The sequence below is a fragment of the Mirounga leonina genome, unplaced genomic scaffold (assembly GCF_011800145.1).
Source record: "Mirounga leonina isolate KUSES-001 unplaced genomic scaffold, KU_Mleo_1.0 Mir_166, whole genome shotgun sequence".
NCBI classification, from domain to species: domain Eukaryota; kingdom Metazoa; phylum Chordata; class Mammalia; order Carnivora; family Phocidae; genus Mirounga; species Mirounga leonina.
In genome coordinates, this window is record NW_023270418.1 from 2,090,474 (window position 1) to 2,108,530 (window position 18,057).

Consider the following 18,057-nt stretch of genomic DNA (forward strand, 5'->3'; position numbering starts at 1 on the left):
CCTTTCCCAGAATGTTCTATAAATCATGTATGTATGTATGTTGAGATTCACCCATTAGTGATTCATTCTTCTTATGGTACTCTAATTTTGTAGTATGGAGGTACTACAATGTGTTTATCCATCCCTCAATTCATGGACTTTTAGGTTGTTTTGCAATTTGGGCATTTATGAATAAAGCCACTAAAAATACTTGCATACAGGTTTTCGTATGAACACAAGTTTTCTTTTGGGTATGTAGAAGTGGGATTGCTGGGCTGTATATGAAGTGTATGTTTAACTTTATAAGAAAATGCCAGTGTATTTTCTAACTTGGCTGTACTATTTTGTAATCCCACAACAATGTATGGAAGTCCCAGTTAGAGCCTTAAATTTCAACAGTCTGGGTGGGATGGGAGGAATGTCTTAGATCTCATACAACATTGGAGGATGGGGCAGAAACTTCGGAAACAAAGCCACAACTAGGAGACTATAACTCCAATGAAGGGGTAGGCAGAAGAGTCTACTGCTTAGCCATGGGAAGCAGTCCAGTAGGTAGTCTTTCTCCACCTCAGTTTCACGTAGGAAAAAACAGTTCCCTGGGGAGAATTTGAAACCATAGTCCTGGCATCATGCAGCCTTGAAATTTGGGTTTATTTGGCTCCTGAAGCTCAAGAAACTATCTTAAAGTGGTCCTTGGGATTCTGGATGAAGAAAATGACCTTTGGGGAAGGTTTTCTTCTATGCAAACCTAACAGGATTCCCAGAGATTAAGTTCATGTAAATAGGATTTTTAAGCCATCATGAGTAGGGGTTTGAAGGAGCAATATGAATTAGCCCTCAAAGGGCTACAGAAATTGGAATTACAAGATAAAGAATTTTGAAAATCCCCATGTTTTAAAGTGTTTAAAGAAACAAAGTAACAAATGTGTGAGGACTAGAGAGTATAAATATGATGAGGGGAAAACCAAAAAAAAAACTTCCAGAAATAAGAAATACAGTTATTAAAGTGAAAGAGAAAACCTCACTGAATCCACTAAACGGTAGATTAGGTACAGGTGGGGAGAGCATTTAGAACAGAAAATATTGTCAAAATAATTACCCTAATTATAGTGTGAAGATAGAGAGGGAGATAGGAAAGCCCTTGTAGAGAAGAAGCACAAATATAGACAAAGAGGTTATAGATGTTTTTAATGTGTGTATATTCATACATATATATTTCAAAACTCCAGAAGGTTATAGAAGAGATTATAGGTACTACTAGAAGTAGGATGGCTAAGAATTTTCTAAAATTGATAAAAGATACCAATTCTCATTATTTCAGTAGTGTAGTCAAAGTGTATATTAGCTATTGCTATCTCTCAAGAAACTTAGCAATTTTTTAAGTTTCTGAGTTTCTTTAGGTCACAGTTCTTCATGTTGATTAGATGATTTTTCTGGTCTGGCTCTGCTGATGTCTACTGGGCTCTCGTGTGGTCAGTGGTCATTTGACAAATCAGCAGGAGGCAGGATGATTTAAGATGGCCTCTTCACATCTCTGGTAGTAGGCTGGCTGTTGACTACTATATCTCGGTTCTCCTGCATGTGATCTCTCATTCTCTAGTGGCCTAGAGGCTTATTCACATGATAGTCCTAAGATTCCAAGTGTAAGAAGAGAGCAAGCTCTAGCGTATTATTGCTTTTCAAGGTTCAGCTTGCCTTATCACGTTTGCTAATATGTTATTGTCCAAAGCAAGTCATAACCAAGAGCCAAACTCATAGTCAAGGGGTAAAGAAATAGATTCCATCTCTTAAAGGACTCTGCTGTATCACATTGTAAGGATATGGATACAAGGAGGGGAAGAATTTTGGACCATTTTAATCTATTACTCAAGTAAGATAAATAGCCACACTTAAATATATTACTGGAATAGTAGAATCCCAAAGACCCAGAGAAGATAGTAACAGTAACCCTGAAAAGGTAAATGTTCCACAAAAGAATAACATAAATTTAACAGCTGGCTTTTAATCAGTAAAAGCAGAAGCTAAATGATAAAAAAAAAAAATATTTTCAAAGTTTTCAGGGAAAATAACTCCCAAATGTAGTAGCATATACCCAGCTTAATTATCATTTGAGCATGAACACGAAATAAGAATTTATGGACAAAACTCTCAATTTTATGACTAAGAGATCCTCATTAAAGAAACTTCTTAGAGGAAAGATATAAAATACAAGGGGAATTGGTGAACGAATGGAGAATATACATGAACCTTAATCATTGATTAAATAATGCCCAATTTTGGGGGCGCCTGGGTGGCTCAGTTGGTTAAGCGACTGCCTTTGGCTCAGGTCATGATCCTGGAGTCCCGGGATCGAGTCCCGCATCGGGCTCCCTGCTCGGCAGGGAGTCTGCTTCTCCCTCTCCCCCTGCTTGTGTTCCCTCTCTTGCTGTGTCTCTCTCTGTCAAATAAATAAATAAAATCTTAAAAAAAAAAAAAGTGTGAGTACTGTATTGGATTCATACTAACTTAAGTCCTGATGTATATTGTTTATATTGAGACAATTAAAAATGAAGATGCCACCTTTGCTTTTACGGCCATTGCTGAAGCTCCACTGGCCAAAATGAAGTTCAGTCCCTTTGTGACTTCTGGCTGGAGTGCGAACCGCAACAGTGCACCTTCCCACATTCGCAGTAAGGTTATGTCTTCCCTCCAAAAGAGCGGAGACAGAAGTACGATAGTGCGATCTGTGCCCATCTGAAAGGAGGATGAGGGACAGGTTGTGTGAGGACACTACGAAGGTCGGCAAACTGGCGAAGTCATCCAGGTTTATGGGAAGAAATGTGTCCTCTACACTGAACGAGTGCAGCCAGAGAAGGCAGAGGGCACAACTGTCCCCGTGGGCATTCCCCTAGCAAGGTGCTTATCACTAGACTAAAACTGGACAAGGACAGTAGAAAGGTCCTTGAACAAAAGCCAAATCTTCCCTCGTAGGAAAGGAAAAAGGCAAATACAAGGTAGAACGAGTTGAGGAGGTGCAGGAATAAAGGAATCTTAAATAAAAACTGAAAACGAGCGAGGATTCCGAAGTGTTGATAGTGAAGTGGTTAAAAAAAAGAAACAGACCAGACTAAAGGAAGCTGTAGAATGCTCTGGCATTATCACACTTCAAGGCCCCCAAATTTACCACATAATATTACCATTTTTTATTTAAGATTTTTTAATATTACCATTTAAAAGAGGCATACACCTAATATATAACCTGAAAGTCTACATTGCAGCATTACAGAATACTCTGGAAGGGATGGTCTTTTCACTACAGGGTCCTAGGTCAACTGAATATCCCTATGAGGAAAGAGCTAATCTTGACCTCTATTGCACACGACATGCAAAATCAATTCCAGGGGATTATAGACCTAAATCTGAAAGGTAAACTAGTAAAGCCTAAAAAGATAGCATAGGAAAATATCTTTATGACCTTGATGTAAGAAAAATAATTCTTAAATGAGACATAAAAGCAGTAACTAAAAAGAAAAAGGTTGATATATTGGAATATGTTACAATTTGCAACTTTTTCTCTTTTTCAAAATACATAAGAGTAAAAGGGCATGCTCTAGAATGGAAGCTATTGAAAATACATCCTATGAAGGCAGAAAAGGCAAATTCAAAGAATAAAACAGCCAACTTAAGGTGTTAGCAAATGGAAATCAGAATAAACCTAAGAAAGTAAAAGGCATGAGAACATTAGCATATAAGAACAGAAATGAGAATAATGAGTAGGATACGATAGACAAGATCAAGAAAAACACAATTTGGTTATTTGAAAAGACAAATTGAAGTTTGAGCAAGAAACATGAGAAAAAAATAATAAACCAAATACTATGAATGCTAAAATGGTAATCACTAATTTTTTTTTTGAATTGGAAAATTAGAGAAAAATGGGCAATTTCCTAAAAACATATGGATTATCAAAATGGACTTTAGAAATGAAAAATAAGGTATTCTAAAGGATTCATGACATGAAATCTCCATCAGTTAGCTTTCAGTGCATAACAGAGGGACTCAAAGCTTAATGGCTTGAAACAGCTTACAATTTTGTGCTTTGGCACTTTGGCCTGGGCTGAGCTGAATGATTCGTCTCTTCTGAGTGGCTTCACTCATGTATTTTTGGTCAGCTGCTGGTTTTCTGGGGGCTGGCTGGACTGGAATGGACTTTGCAGGGATGGCTCATCTCTGCGTCATGTGATCTCTTATTTTCTAGCAGTCTAGCCCAAGCTTGTTTACATGGTGGCTGATCAGGATTTCGGGAGCTGGAGCAGAAATGTGCACAGTCTTTTGAAGCAGAGGCTTGCAACTTACACATTGTTATATTGCTGCATTATATTGACCAATGCAAGTTAAAAGGCCAGATTCAAGGGTATGGGAAATATTTTCCATCTTTTTGAGGGGAAATAGTACAAATTCCCATTGCACAGGGCAGCAGTCCAGCAAAGAGCAAAGGATTGTGACCATTTTTCACAATTTACCATGTCTCTCCACCAAATAACTACTGGGTTCAGACAGTTTTACAGGGGAGTTCTGTCACATCCAAGGAAATGATTCTAATCATACGTAAATTCTTATGGAGAAGAGAATGAATGAGAACACTATCTAACACCTTGATTTCCAAAGTGGACATGGATTTTATAAGAAAAGAATTGTATAAGCCAATGTACTATTGAACACAGATTAGATTAAAAATTTTAAGGAAAAAAAAAAAGGGTAGGAGGCAAGCCAAATCTAGCTGTGTGTATCTGCATATGTGAGAGAGACCAAGCTGGTTATTTCAACAATGCAAATCTATTTTTATCAATAGACTAATAAAATTCACATTAAACAAAAATCTATGGTTAACTAAAGAGGCACAAAAAACACTAGATAAATTCAGTACTGACTCATGATAAATTCTTAGCAAAATAGGAATAGAAGGAAATTTCATTAAACTTGAAAGTGTGCATAAACACACAAATCATTTATGGTTTAAATATTAAGAAAATTCCTGTTAAAATCTGGAATCCAACAAGAAACTGTATTACCATAATTTATTTTCAAAATGGTACTATAGGTCCTTCTGGGAAAAAACAAAAAAACAAAAACCCCAAACCAGCCCCCCACAAAAAAACCCCCAAAAAACAAAACCTTAAGGACTATAAAAAAATATAGTTCTTTATAAATTATGTAATTATCTACAAAGAAAATAGGATTCACAAATATTAGAATTACTAAAGTTCAGAAAGAGTGCTGGATGTAAAAATTAAAGGCAATCAGTTGCATTGCTGAAAAAAGGAGCAACAAAAGTGCTGTTAAATAGAATATTTCATTTATAATATAAAAAAATTAGCACTTACGAACAAATCAAGATAGATGCATAACCATTATGGAACAAATTAAAAACTTTATTAAAAATCATTAGAGAAGACCTAAATGAGGGCAGGTGGGAGAGGAAGGCTTAAAAAATCTCACTTCTTCCCAAATTGATTTCTTGATTGAATGACCTTGTAATAAATTCCCAAGAGGATTTTATTTTCTGATGAAACTGGCAAGCTGATTTTAAAATTCATATGGAAGAGCAAAGACCAAGAATAATATTTCTGAAGATGTAAAAGGAATGACTTTTTCTTTCAGATATGAAGGCTTATTATATGATAGCACTCAACAGGTTGATCTCTATGTGAGGGTTGGCACATGAACCAAAATAATAGCATGCAGAGGCCAGGAAGAGACTCTACACGTAAAAACTTGGAAACTTGATACATAACTGAAGTGGCATTCCCGATCTATGAGGAAAAGATGTATTCCTCAATAAATGGTTAGAAAAATTATTGACTTGAATATTTCATGTATATACTAATTGATGTAACTGATTTTTGTGTATAGTGTCAGGAAAAGCTTTAATATATTTGGAAACAATACACAAAAATCAGTTAGGATTACAATTAAATGCCTAAATGTGAACTTTGCGAGTTTCAGAAGACAACATGGGAAGCATATGTTTATGATCTCAAGGTAGAAAAGAATTTAAGCAATAGTGACTATAAAGCCGTTGAAGAGAATACTGAGAAATTTAATATACAAAACAAGTTTAATAGGTTTATCAAAGATCTTGGCAACCAGATCAATGAGCAAAGAATGATATCCATTAAAGAATTGCTAAAATCAGTAAGAAGCTCATAACTGAATAAGAAATCAGGCAAAATATATAAAAAGGCAGTTTTCCAAAGTGGAATAGCCAATGAATTTATTAAAAGGAATTCAATTTCAATTGTTATTTTGGAAATGCAAGTTAAAAGCATTACAAAATACCATTTCTTACCCATTAGCCTGGCAGAAGGGAAAAAAAATCTGATGATGTTATGTGTGAGCGAGGTTAATTGAGCCACTGTGGTGGAAACGTGAATTGGTAGAGCCACTAAGAGGGGAAATGAGTTTTTGTATAAAATTTAAGGTGTGTATATCTCATGATACAGGACTGCAACCTCGATACACATTGAAGAAACTTTCAGTCATGTACCCAAGAAGATAGAATGTACAGTCATCATCACAAGAACTTTTAATTTCAAAAACTGTGGAGAAAAAGTTGTCTACCGATAGGATAATGTTTAAACTGTAGTAGAGTCATAAACACTAAAACTGAAATTGAATAAAGTTGCAGGAGAAAACTAAGGTATGAAATAAGTGAAAAATGCAGAACATTTCAGGAGGTGCCTCGGTGACTCAGTCAAGTGTCTGATTCTTGGTTTCTGCTCAGGTCATGACCTTGGGGTCTGAGATCAAGCCCTGGGTCAGGCTCTCCACTCAGTGGGGAGTCTGCTTTCTCCTTTCTCCCTCTGCCCCTCCCCCCACTTGTGCTCTCTCTCTTTCTAAAATAAATCTTAAAAAAAATACAAAACATTTCGATATATTATTTATACATCCATATATGTAAAAAAATGCATGAGAATAAGCACTAAATTCACAAGTGTTTACTTCTGAGGAAGGAATGGAAATTAGGGATGGGCACTCAGAAGGCGTCAACTATAGTGATGTTTTAGTTCTTAAGCTGGGTGGTATATTTATAGGTGTTTGCTTTATTTGGCTTTCAATCCTTTTGTCATAAATACTCAAGCATGTCATTTTCAGGGTGGTAATTCTTGTATATATGTATGTATGTGTATGTACACATCCATACCCGTACATACCCATATATACACACATGGTTTTTCTATGTTCCCTTATTTTCCATATTTCTAAGATTCAACAAATTTGTCCAAGATGTTTTAGTTCCAAATTGGCTCACATTTGATGCTCTTTCTTGTTTTGTAGCTAGTTACTTCTTGGTGAAGCTACACTTTTCTTGGGGGCCTTGGGTCTGTAATGAAGGGTAGCCTGGGTTTCCAACCCCAGAAAGACCTCAAAATCACATTCGAAGATTTTAAAATTCAAATTCCTGTGCCTACTTTGACTACTCATTGTGAACTGTAGAGCCCAATAATTTGTGTATTTTTAAAGGACTTTCTTACTGATTTTGATCGAAGGCTCAATTATGAGTGCTCTGACCTAGTGACATGTGTTGATGGTCTAGATTAAGTTTTAACTTGGTCTCTAGAAAGATCCATGAAATGTAATATATGGTTGATAATTAGTTTCTGTGTTAGTGACTTCTTAGATTAGGGGCTCTCCAACTTAGTGCATCTGAGTCTCCAGAAGGGCTTGTTAAAAGATAAGTAGCTGTATGCCGGCAAAATGGCACACCCGACAGCTAGCTCCAAGCTTCTGTCCCTCCACAGAAACATCAAAAACAAGCAGGAATTGTCAGAACCAACTTTTGTCAAAATTTAGGAAAATAGTCAAAGGTTTATAGCAATGAAGTGAATTCTCAATCAAGAAAAAAGCAACATTAAAGTAGTGGGAAAGCTTTGTGGAATTTCTACCTACCCTTCCCTCATACTGGTCTTAGCTCAATGGCTGTCTCGATGTCAGTCCACGTTCTCAGTGTGGGACAGTGGTCCTTGTTTCTGGAGGGAGCAGAGCAAACCTTATCTGCAAATTATTTGGTATGTCTGTTCTGTCCAGGACTGCCTGAAGGACTGATAGAAGACACTTGTCTAACTCAACTCTCCTAGGTCAGGAAAGTGGCAGGTGTTGCCTGAAAATATTGCAAATATGACAAATACTTTGCAGTCACCTGGGACAAAAGAGTACAGTTGACATACATAGACCCCTAAGCAAGGATGAAATCTGAGGGGAGAGATTCTTTGGGCAATTATGGCATTTAATAGCACCCGTGCTTAGAAAACCCACATGCATGCCCAAAGCAAGATGCATGTTCAGAAAAGACCAGAGAAAAACCCTAAGCTTTGTCTTTGGGATGATCCCCAGGATCAGTGCAAGCGTGGCTAAGTACTGAAGGAGGGAGGCTTCCAGTATTTCTCTCCCTCTGGCCTTCCCTCTTTCTGTCTGTCCCTCCCTTCTATTTCCCACCCTCTTTCCATCTCTTCTCTCCATCTTCCCCTCCCCCCCCCCCCCCCTCTTTTCCCCTTTCCCCCCCCCCCCCCCTTGCTCTGGCATTCAAGGAAATCTATCTAAAAACCATCTGAACACAAGCTCAGGGATAGATTGACAGATTTCAGTGACCAGATATGACAAGGAATATAGTCTCTGTAAAAATAATTGGAAAAGTCATTCAACAAATGCACTACTACAGCATTCAACAATAAAGAAAAACTAAACAAAAACCCAGGAAACCCTGGGGAAGGGAGAGAATTCTCTCTCTAGATTCAAGCCACTACAATATTCAAATAGCCAGTGTTCAAATAAAATCACAAGGCAAATAAACAGTAAGGTATTGCTATTCACAGGAATAAAATCAATGGACAAAAACTATACCTGAGGAACCCCAGACATTGGACTTACTAGGTAAGATTTCAAAACAACTATACTAAATGTGCTCAAAGAGCTAAAGGAAAAACATGGATGCAGAACTAAGAAGTTAGGAAAATTAGGTATGCGTTAAATGAGCATATCCTTGAAGGGACAGGAATTACAAAAAGGAACCAGACAGATAGTCTGCAGCTGAGAAGTACAACTGAAATAAAAAATTCACTAGAAGAAAGCAGATTTGAACAGCACTTGAAGATAAGACCGTTGAAATTAACTGGTCTGAGCTGTGGAAAGAAAAATATGGATACAGGGAAGGAAATCCGTTTGAAATCATTCTACCACACGCTTTTCCACTATGACTCCTCCATTTCCTTCATCACTTGGTGTGGTCCCAGTACAAGCAGGGCTGGCTTTATGGGCACTGGACTTGGGCAGTGCCACAGGGCGCTGAATTTAGAAGGCTCCGTGATCAGCTTCGTTCTCTGCTGTTGCTATCTTCAACTTTTCAATAATATTTTGAACAAGGGACTCGGCAAATTATGTAGTTAGTCCTGAGTAGAACTTATATATGGGTGTTTATTATTGAGGACACTCTATAGATTGTAATCTTTACCAGTTAGAACTGAGTCTATGTTGTTCATTAGAACAACTATGAATAGTACCAGCTATGTGGTTCGCAGACCGTATACTCTTAAATGGAACATATCAGCGACAAATCTGTCATTTTATTGGTGGAATGGCAAAGTTCTCTCACAAAGGTAATGCAGATTATATAAGATATATATTCTTATATATTAAAAGCACCTGACACCTAGCTGTTTGCAACATGCATCTTGTCCCTTTCTTGGACAGGATGTATTTAATGCTCCCCATATGCTTAACATTGCCTTGTAGAAGTTATTGGTGCTTTTCCTGCCTTTGAGGGACTTCTGTTTCAGTTGGGAGTTTGTGATGAAAAGGGGGAGAGCAGTTAGTCCTATTACTCCGTCTGGCTTGCTGAGCGTGTGATTCCTTGTAGATGTCAGGCACCTTGTCCTTAAGAGCCCAGGTACCTGATAGAGGCAGAAAACACAAGGGGTGTTCATAGACTTGGACAATCATTTTGCTGCAGAGGTGGGTTGTAGGTGGTAGAAGAACACTGACAATTACTGAGTGCTTCCTGTGTTCCAGATGTTGTGTGGCTCTACATAGATTATCTCCGTTAATGAGGTTTCACCCGCAGAGAGTGCTAATGAGGTAGCTATTATCCCTTTTGTATAGATGAGGCAATGGGACTTGGGGGTTGAACAACTTGTCAGTCTCCCATAGTTTGTAAGTGATAGAAATGGGATTTAAACTTAGCTCTTCTTAAATTTCAGAGTCTGTGCTCATTCATTCAGACATTCAGCATATTTTTTAGGGGCTTACTTATTGTGTACTATTCACTGTGTTAGATGGTGGACACATTTCACTTCACCATGTCCCACCGAGGAGACACACCTTGTCTTTCCCTGGAGCTCCCCCCAAAAGGAATAGGGGGTACCAGTGAGAAGCCCCAGAAGGGGGTTGGCAGTTCCACACTGCTCCTCTGGGGAACAATGTGATTCTCCTTGTTGTCCAAAAAGAGGAGCCTCAAGAAATGGCTTTTTTTAAGGAAGTTTTTGAAACTCTTTTCCCTCTTAGAATTTTGTATGTCAGCCAGTGCGCTTCTGGCCATCCTTTGGTGTGATGACATGGGTAGGGGAAATAGGTCAGTGTCTCTTTATGGAAATTATCTGGATCCATCCAGTGCTGCAAAACTCTGCTTGCAAAAGAGGCAAGCACCTCTAAGTGAGACTTGGCATATCTTCAGGCTCTTAATATTTATCTTGGAGAAGCTGCCTCCTGGGTCCAAGAACCACACCGCCTTTCTCCCTCCAGAACTAAATATGCTTATGATGTGTATTCAGGTTAAAATAGCATCATTCTCTATTTTAAATATTAATATGTTATTTCATAGGCAAAGTAAAAGCAAAAGCCAGCTCACTTGTCAAACCTAATTTCTGGGCCCTGATGGACCTTTATGGATAGCACAATAAATGTGCTCCTGGTTAAAGAGGGAGGGAGGGAATTAAGCTTGGTGCCTGGCATGTGAGCCTTTAGCATTGGGTGATTCCCATCAGAGACCCAGAACAAAAGGTGGGGATCTCTTCACTTCAGAATAGCAGCTGTCTGAGAAAATAGCTGACCAGTGGTGACAGGCTTATCTGAATCTTTTGATTGTCAAAGATTTTCATCATTGAGGTGATTGACTACTGCTCAGTTTCCCTTTGATAGATTCCAAGACGATGATGCTGTGATTTTTCAGAGGGTAAAGAAAGAACAAGTTTAGGTGAATCACAGTGAGTTACAGGTTGCTTGAGTGGTTTGAGTGTTCTTATATAACTTCCATTCTAAAGCCATTCACTGAGGCCAAGATAGCCTCTTTGTGTCTGTCTCTCTCTGTCCAGTGAATTTGGGTCTGAAACCTTTCCCTTACCTGGACATCACTGTCTCCTTAACAGCTGAGCTGTCACTGGGAAGTGAAATTGGTTACAATTTTTTTTTTTATGGCACAGCTGTTTTTTTTTTTTAACCTCAGCTGGTTCCCATAATTCCACAGATGGTAAACATATGTTTATAGGCACATAGAAAAGGATTCCTTCCATCTCTAATTCTTATTTTTCCTTTCATGCAGAAAGTCAAAGTCACAGAGCTGGGGAATCTTATACATCTGTAGACTAATATTTCTGTGCATTAAGACTTTGGAAACAGCACGTCGGCTAATGATATGCTAATGAGCTGACAGTTTTTATTGATTGTAATGGAAGTCGACAAGTGTCTTTCTTTTATGCAAGCTGGAATATTTTATTAATTGTCTTCAGGGCAGAAATCTATAATTGGTTGCATTTTGAAAATCCTCCTTGTGAGTTTCTCAAGTCTTTTTGTTAGCCTGTTGCTAAAGCTTGGGTCCTTGCCAGTTTATAAACAGAACACATCTTCATCCATATATTTACATGCCCAGCAGGAACTTTCCCCACCCCCTTTCCCTTTGAAAGCAATTTGTTTCAGTGTTTTAGCATACAAAAAGAGAGAACCATTTTCTTAGTGTAAACAGAGATCTGCAGGGAAATAAGAGCTTTAAAAATGAATTAGCATTTGTTTGGTGGCAAAGCTGCTTTTATTTGTATCAGAAAGCTCTGAATGTTAGAAGGGCTTGCCTAATCCTAGTTATTCCCTACATAAGAGGGTCCTAATGGTATGATTTTTCTAATCTTTATTGCATCTTTGTGTATTTCTTACTGTGGAATGAGAAAGGTTCTTGGAACAATGGAAATAATGGGCATTAGTTCCCCAAACAAATACTCCCAATGTACGACCTACCTGGTGCCCATCTATTTCGCAGTGCTTGGTGAGCTGAGTGCAGGAAGTAGAGGCTGGTAACAGGTGGATTCAACAAAGGAAAAAAAATACTCATTCTCCCCCCGCTCCACCTGTACTAATAGTAAAAGTTTATTAATTTGGGCTTTGCACTTTAGGGATTTATTTAGATTCTCAGCTTGGCTGAGGGTGAGCATTGCAGGAACGATGAGAAAACGGATTGTTCAGCAGATTAATAGTGTAAATAAGATTGCGGGGGAGAATATTAAGCTACCTAAAAGGATCTCTTGTTTGCCAGCACTAAAACACTATTTCAGCAAATTGTTAGTATCTAATGCAGATAATTTATGTTGGGTTGATTAAGTATCTGTTAGAGCAATTAAGATAGAACCTCATTTTGACCACAGGACCTTGTTCTAGCAACATCTTGTCAGCTCATGTAACTATGAGACTTTCTCAAATGATCTATTTTCTCCTTAAACCATGTTGGAGTAGCTTCGTGCTGGTTTTGGAGTTAGTAGACCTGTAGTTAATGGCCTAAGATTAAGGTGTCCTTTTGGAAAGCTACTTAAGTTGCCAAAGCCTTAGTTTTTTTGTAGGTCAAATGACTGGTGATCTGGCCCTGGATCAGTAGCTCTCGTTGGGTGTATCAAAATCACCTTGGAAGCTTTTTCAAAATATATCTGATGTTCTCCCCAATCTCCTCTAAAATTCTATGTACCCCTACTTTAAAAACTGATATCCTACACGATCTTTACAGACTCTACCAGCTCTGAAAATGATACTGCTCAATATTCTATAATTAATAGTTTTTAGGAATTTCATGCTTTTCAAGTATTTATTGTGCCTGCTATGTGAAATATACTACAATAGAAGCTGCAGGGGACACTGAGATGAAAATATGACTTTGCCTTCATGGTGTCTATAATCTAGTAATTCTGTTGGTTGCAACTCAGCTCCAAATCACTGAGATTTTATTCCTATATTAGGATTTGGATGATGCTGTTTTCACCACTATGAACTTTTAATGAGTAAAGCCTCCTGTTCCTCCCCCTCCCCCCAAAGAAAACCCACAAATGATTGACAAGAGAGCAGGGTTTTTTAAAGTGGTACTCTTTGACTTTTCATCAGAATCCTCTTGGATAGCTTTTAATTAAGTTTCCTGGGCCCACTCAACCTTCCTGAAACAGAATTTGAGGGATGACCCAGGAATCTGAATGTTAACACTCCAACTCGAGGTGTTTACTCAAGGTGATTCCTAAGAAACTCAAAGTTTGGGAAGCAGTGCCGTGATTAATGATGAGAAATACAGCATGAGTCTGAAAAAATGAGATCAGGCGAGGCCGGCTAATGTCCTGCAAGAATTGCATTTTTCAGTAAGTGTAGATACATTTAAAGTTAAGTAAGAACAAATAGAAATTCTTGTTATTCTAATTTCATCTTTGGTCGAAGTTGCAGGGCTTGAAGTAACATTATCATCAGTAGAAATTGTCCTAGATGACTTCGCTGGGAGAAATAAGAGTGAGCTTCTACATAGGTTTATACTTTAGAAAACGCCTTTCATTTTCTAAAGAAAACTACATGCATAGCAAATGCTGCTTTGACAAAGGTCCAGGTACAGAAGAGTTCATATGGCAATTCAATGCAAAACCTTCTGGTTCCTGTTCTGGGGGAAGGTGCTAGGATATATACGCATGTGTATGTGTGAATATATGTGTATCACACACACATACTCAGACTTCTTTGGGTTACAGCTGGTATTGTACAGTGTATGGCCATCCTTCTTTTAGTCTAACATGGAATTACATCCGTTCAAATAAATTACATCGCCATCTTGATTTATTTGGCAAGACCAGTATGTGGGCTGGGGCGCCTGGGTGACTCAGTCGGTTAAGCGACTGCCTTCGGCTCAGGTCATGATCCTGGAGTCCCGGGATCGAGTCCCACATCGGGCTCCCTGCTCGGCAGGGAGTCTGCCTCTCTCTCTGACCCTCCCCCTTCTCATGCTCTCTATCTCATTCTCTCTCTCAAATAAATAAAACCTTTAAAAAAAAAAAAAAGGGCGCCTGGGTGGCTCAGTTGGTTAAGTGACTGCCTTCGGCTCAGGTCATCATCCTGGAGTCCCTGGATCGAGTCCCTCATCGGGCTCCCTGCTCGGCAGGGAGCCTGCTTCTGCCTCTGACCCTCCCCCCTCTCATGTGCTCTCTCTCTCTCATTCTCTCTGTCTCAAATAAATAAATAAATAAATAAAATCTTAAAAAAAAATTAAAAAAAAAAAAAGGACAGTACGTGGGCTGACCCCCATGACTTTTCCTCAGAAACAAATACCAAGTTTTGAGTTGAGTTTTGGTGTTAATGGGCATTGAGAAGCTGTCAGCTCTTATTTCTGTTTGTGTTCAAGTCGACATCATTGAACTTCACCTAATGATCTGTGTAACACCCCTGTGTGGCTCAGATTAAAAGTAGAAAGGCAGAAGTGATGATGGGGGCAGGTGGAAGGAAAGTGTGGGAGAGGCAATTTGTAATTTACAATGTAACTAAAAATCAGTAGTCACCTTTAAAAATAGGAAAAGGAAAACTGATATGTACTAAATTTTGTTGCCACTGAGTGAATAGAAGGGATATCCTTTTCAAACGGATTTTCCATTCATTTTTAGAAAGGTAATCAATACTGTGATTAGTATTCTCTGGGTTTGAGTGCCATTTCCCTGGCTGATTAAAAATAATAATGATTTAGGCTTTTCTGATGAACAGGTAATAGATGGACCTGATTTTTCCTGGTATATATGCTTTCTCCACTTGCACATCTCCTAGGGTGATTAGCTGTCCCTGTGAGTCTGTATTAGCACTGGAAGTCCTAGGTTCTGGGAAACTCTAAATCCTGAGCAGACCTGGGATAGTTGGTTACTATGAATTCACCCATATTCAATCTATTCAGATCAGACAGGTGTTTTCTGATGTGTCTCCATTCTCTATAATGGTCTTTGATGGAAACCTACAGCTTTGTCTAATTTTTTGTTTAACTTGAAAGGTAGAGCACAGAAATCTAACTTGTGACAGTCTTGGTTTGAATGCCTGTTTTGCTGACCCAGAACTTGAGTGCTGGAAGGATCTTTAGCTTTTGCATCCAGCCTTTTTTCCAGAGGAAGCAACTGAAGCTCAGAGAAGATGGTTGGCTGACTGTTTCAAGTTCACTCAGTTAGCTTGAGATGGATTCAGACCTTGAGCCCAGATCTCCTGACTTCCAATCCCCTGTTTTTCTCATATTTCTCAAATGTGCTTGAAAGGTGCCCTGGGCACTCAAAGGTATGAACTTGCTTTGAGAAACTGAGCAGCTTTGTGCCAGGAAGAAGCTGATCGACTTAGATGGTGCTCCATTAATTGCTCTCTGGAATTGCCCTATAAAAGACTATGAATTCATATTGAGGAGCAGTGGTAGGGGCTTCCTCCCCATGGAGAGGCTGTCTCCTCTTAAATTCACAAATACTGCATCATTCTCAAAGAGGAAGAAGTTAATGTATCCAATTCTGAGAAAGAGGTCCTATGATCCCATTATTTCTATTAATGTTTCCAATTCATATTTCATTTTGAAATAAAACAGCATTTGTTGATTACCTTCTTTTTAGAAGATGAGCACATAAATGTTACCTCCTCTGGAAGACTTGCAGCATGATCTTAGGCCTATATTTTATTTACAGATTAAGCTCAATATTCTGAACTGGCTTCCGCATCTTCCATCTGTTTTGTAATATCTCTTCTGTCAAATCAAGAAGAAAAAAATCCCTAAAACCAAAAACTTGATATTCAAGGTAAAAAATGCAAAAGCCAAGTCAGTATTGTCATTGCAAGATGGCAGTCTCAATGACTTTCTTAGATCAGGGCTGTTCTTCCAGACTAAGTTATAGAATGAAAGAAACCCCTTTTACTCACAGTGAGATGTTGAGAAGTTTTAAGACTCACCAATAAACACTCATGTTACTCAGTTAGCAGAGAGCAAAGATTGTATGCAATTCTCTCCATGTCTCATTTTATTTCCTGTACTCAATCAAACTTTAATATATTTGTATTGTCTCTTCTCTCTTGCTTAAAAAAATCACCTAAGTCTGCAAAATTTAATGTTCCAGGATGACTAAGGCATTGAGGAAATTTTTGTTTCATCAGTGCCTTTTTGGTTCAGTAGTTGAAGAACATTTACTGGTAGATCCTTCCCATTACAATGTCATTAGCATCCACCAGTGGTATCTAACGATAGCTTTCTCAAGATGAATGTACTTTTCAAGATTTCCGCAGGAGGACGGTTTGGAGTAGTTCCCTGGGGACTCAGGCAAACTTATGTTTTGAGTGAGGATACCAGTGTTGTTTTTAAAAAAAAGAAAAAAAGTGCCTTGCACAGAGATGTGACTGCACAGGGGCCATTGGAACCGGTGACTATAATCTTCATCACCACCTCTCTCTTTTGTTATCAAGGGAATCATCCAAGATGGGAAAATCATCCTTATGCCAAATGGATACATAACTCAATGTCCGAATCTGAATCGCAGTAAGTAGCAATTTGAAGCATTTATACATTTCTATTACTATGTAACTTATTGGTAATAAACATGTTGCCAGAAGCATAAAAACTGTTGACTTCTGAGGTAGTGGGGATAGGGAGATAATTAATTATCTATACTATATACTTCTGTGTCTTTGAATTTTTAAAAAGTTTGTGTTTATAGAATTACCACTGGAAGGTAAGAAAAAGACTACATTAAAAGTTTGGGTTCTGTAGATTGATGCAGGAAGATAGGTTTAATATGGTAGTATAAATCATAAACATTTATTTAAACTGCTTGGCTTAGATGTGTGTTGAGTTTCTCCTCTTCTGTATAACGATTCACATTTTTACAGTTACCTCTCAATAAAGACAAGGGTTTAATTTTAATTTAAAAAATGTCCTATTGCCTTTTCAGTTAATAGTCCTTTTTTCCTATTCCTTTCTTTCCTCCTGTTAATAAAAGGAAAAGACCAAGACTTGAAATCCTGGGTGATTTCACTCCAATTGTAAAGTAATACTTAGCCAGAAAAGCAAAAACCCTTCAACATAGCCAAGCAACTACTGTTGTAAGAATTTCTTTATTGTTTTAGCACTGTATCAACATTTCTTATATTTTCTCTATTGAGCTTGTCCAACTTGCAGTGATTTCTTAAGCCTGGTGCAAGGAATAATGGATTTGCAAGAGCTTTTGGCCAAGATGACTGCAAAAGTAGGTATCTGAATTTCACTTGTGATGTTTCATTGTCTTTCTCCATCTTATCTGGAATTTCAAGCGATATGCTATAATGGAAACATTTTTAGCCTTGGTATCTGCAATATGTTACTATAAAAAATGGTTTACTGTTACTTGAAATAGGACTACCTATAGTAAACATAACCATTTACCTCTTTGATGCTTTTAGGCTATATCAAAATGTTTGCTTGAAGAATGCTTGGAAGAAAGAGGCCATATAGATCACTGTAGATTCCCTGGGAGAGGAAAAGGAATTTGCCCACTGGCCATTCAACTAGTAACACTGTGAGATGGTACATGGTCAGAGACACTGCTGCTTCTAAGCTAATGCATTTTGAGTGTAAAAATTATTGCCGATAATCAGAAGGGGCAAAATAGCCATTGTTAGGAACAGATTGCTGTCACAAGAAGGCATTACGTCACTTTTCTAAGATGTGATTCATTTCAGGACTGGTCTTGAGTTAAATAGTAGAGGAGGCAAAGTTTCTCTTTTAACACATTCAGTTTTATAGTTGTACATTCTTTCCTTCTCTCCATCATCCAATTAACAAGCACC

At 38.1% G+C, this 18,057-nt stretch overlaps 1 protein-coding gene across 2 annotated transcripts in view; it reads left to right on the forward strand.

Moving 5' to 3' along the window:
- The window catches only part of NELL1 (neural EGFL like 1), an 807,199-nt gene that overhangs the window by 158,632 nt on the left and 630,510 nt on the right, over positions 1-18,057 (forward strand). For both annotated transcript variants that reach the window (XM_035012452.1, XM_035012453.1), the window contains exons 6-7: positions 16,699-16,771; positions 17,395-17,477. In XM_035012452.1, the coding sequence (XP_034868343.1) occupies positions 16,699-16,771; positions 17,395-17,477 (156 nt within the window). The remainder of the gene's footprint in view (positions 1-16,698; positions 16,772-17,394; positions 17,478-18,057) is intronic.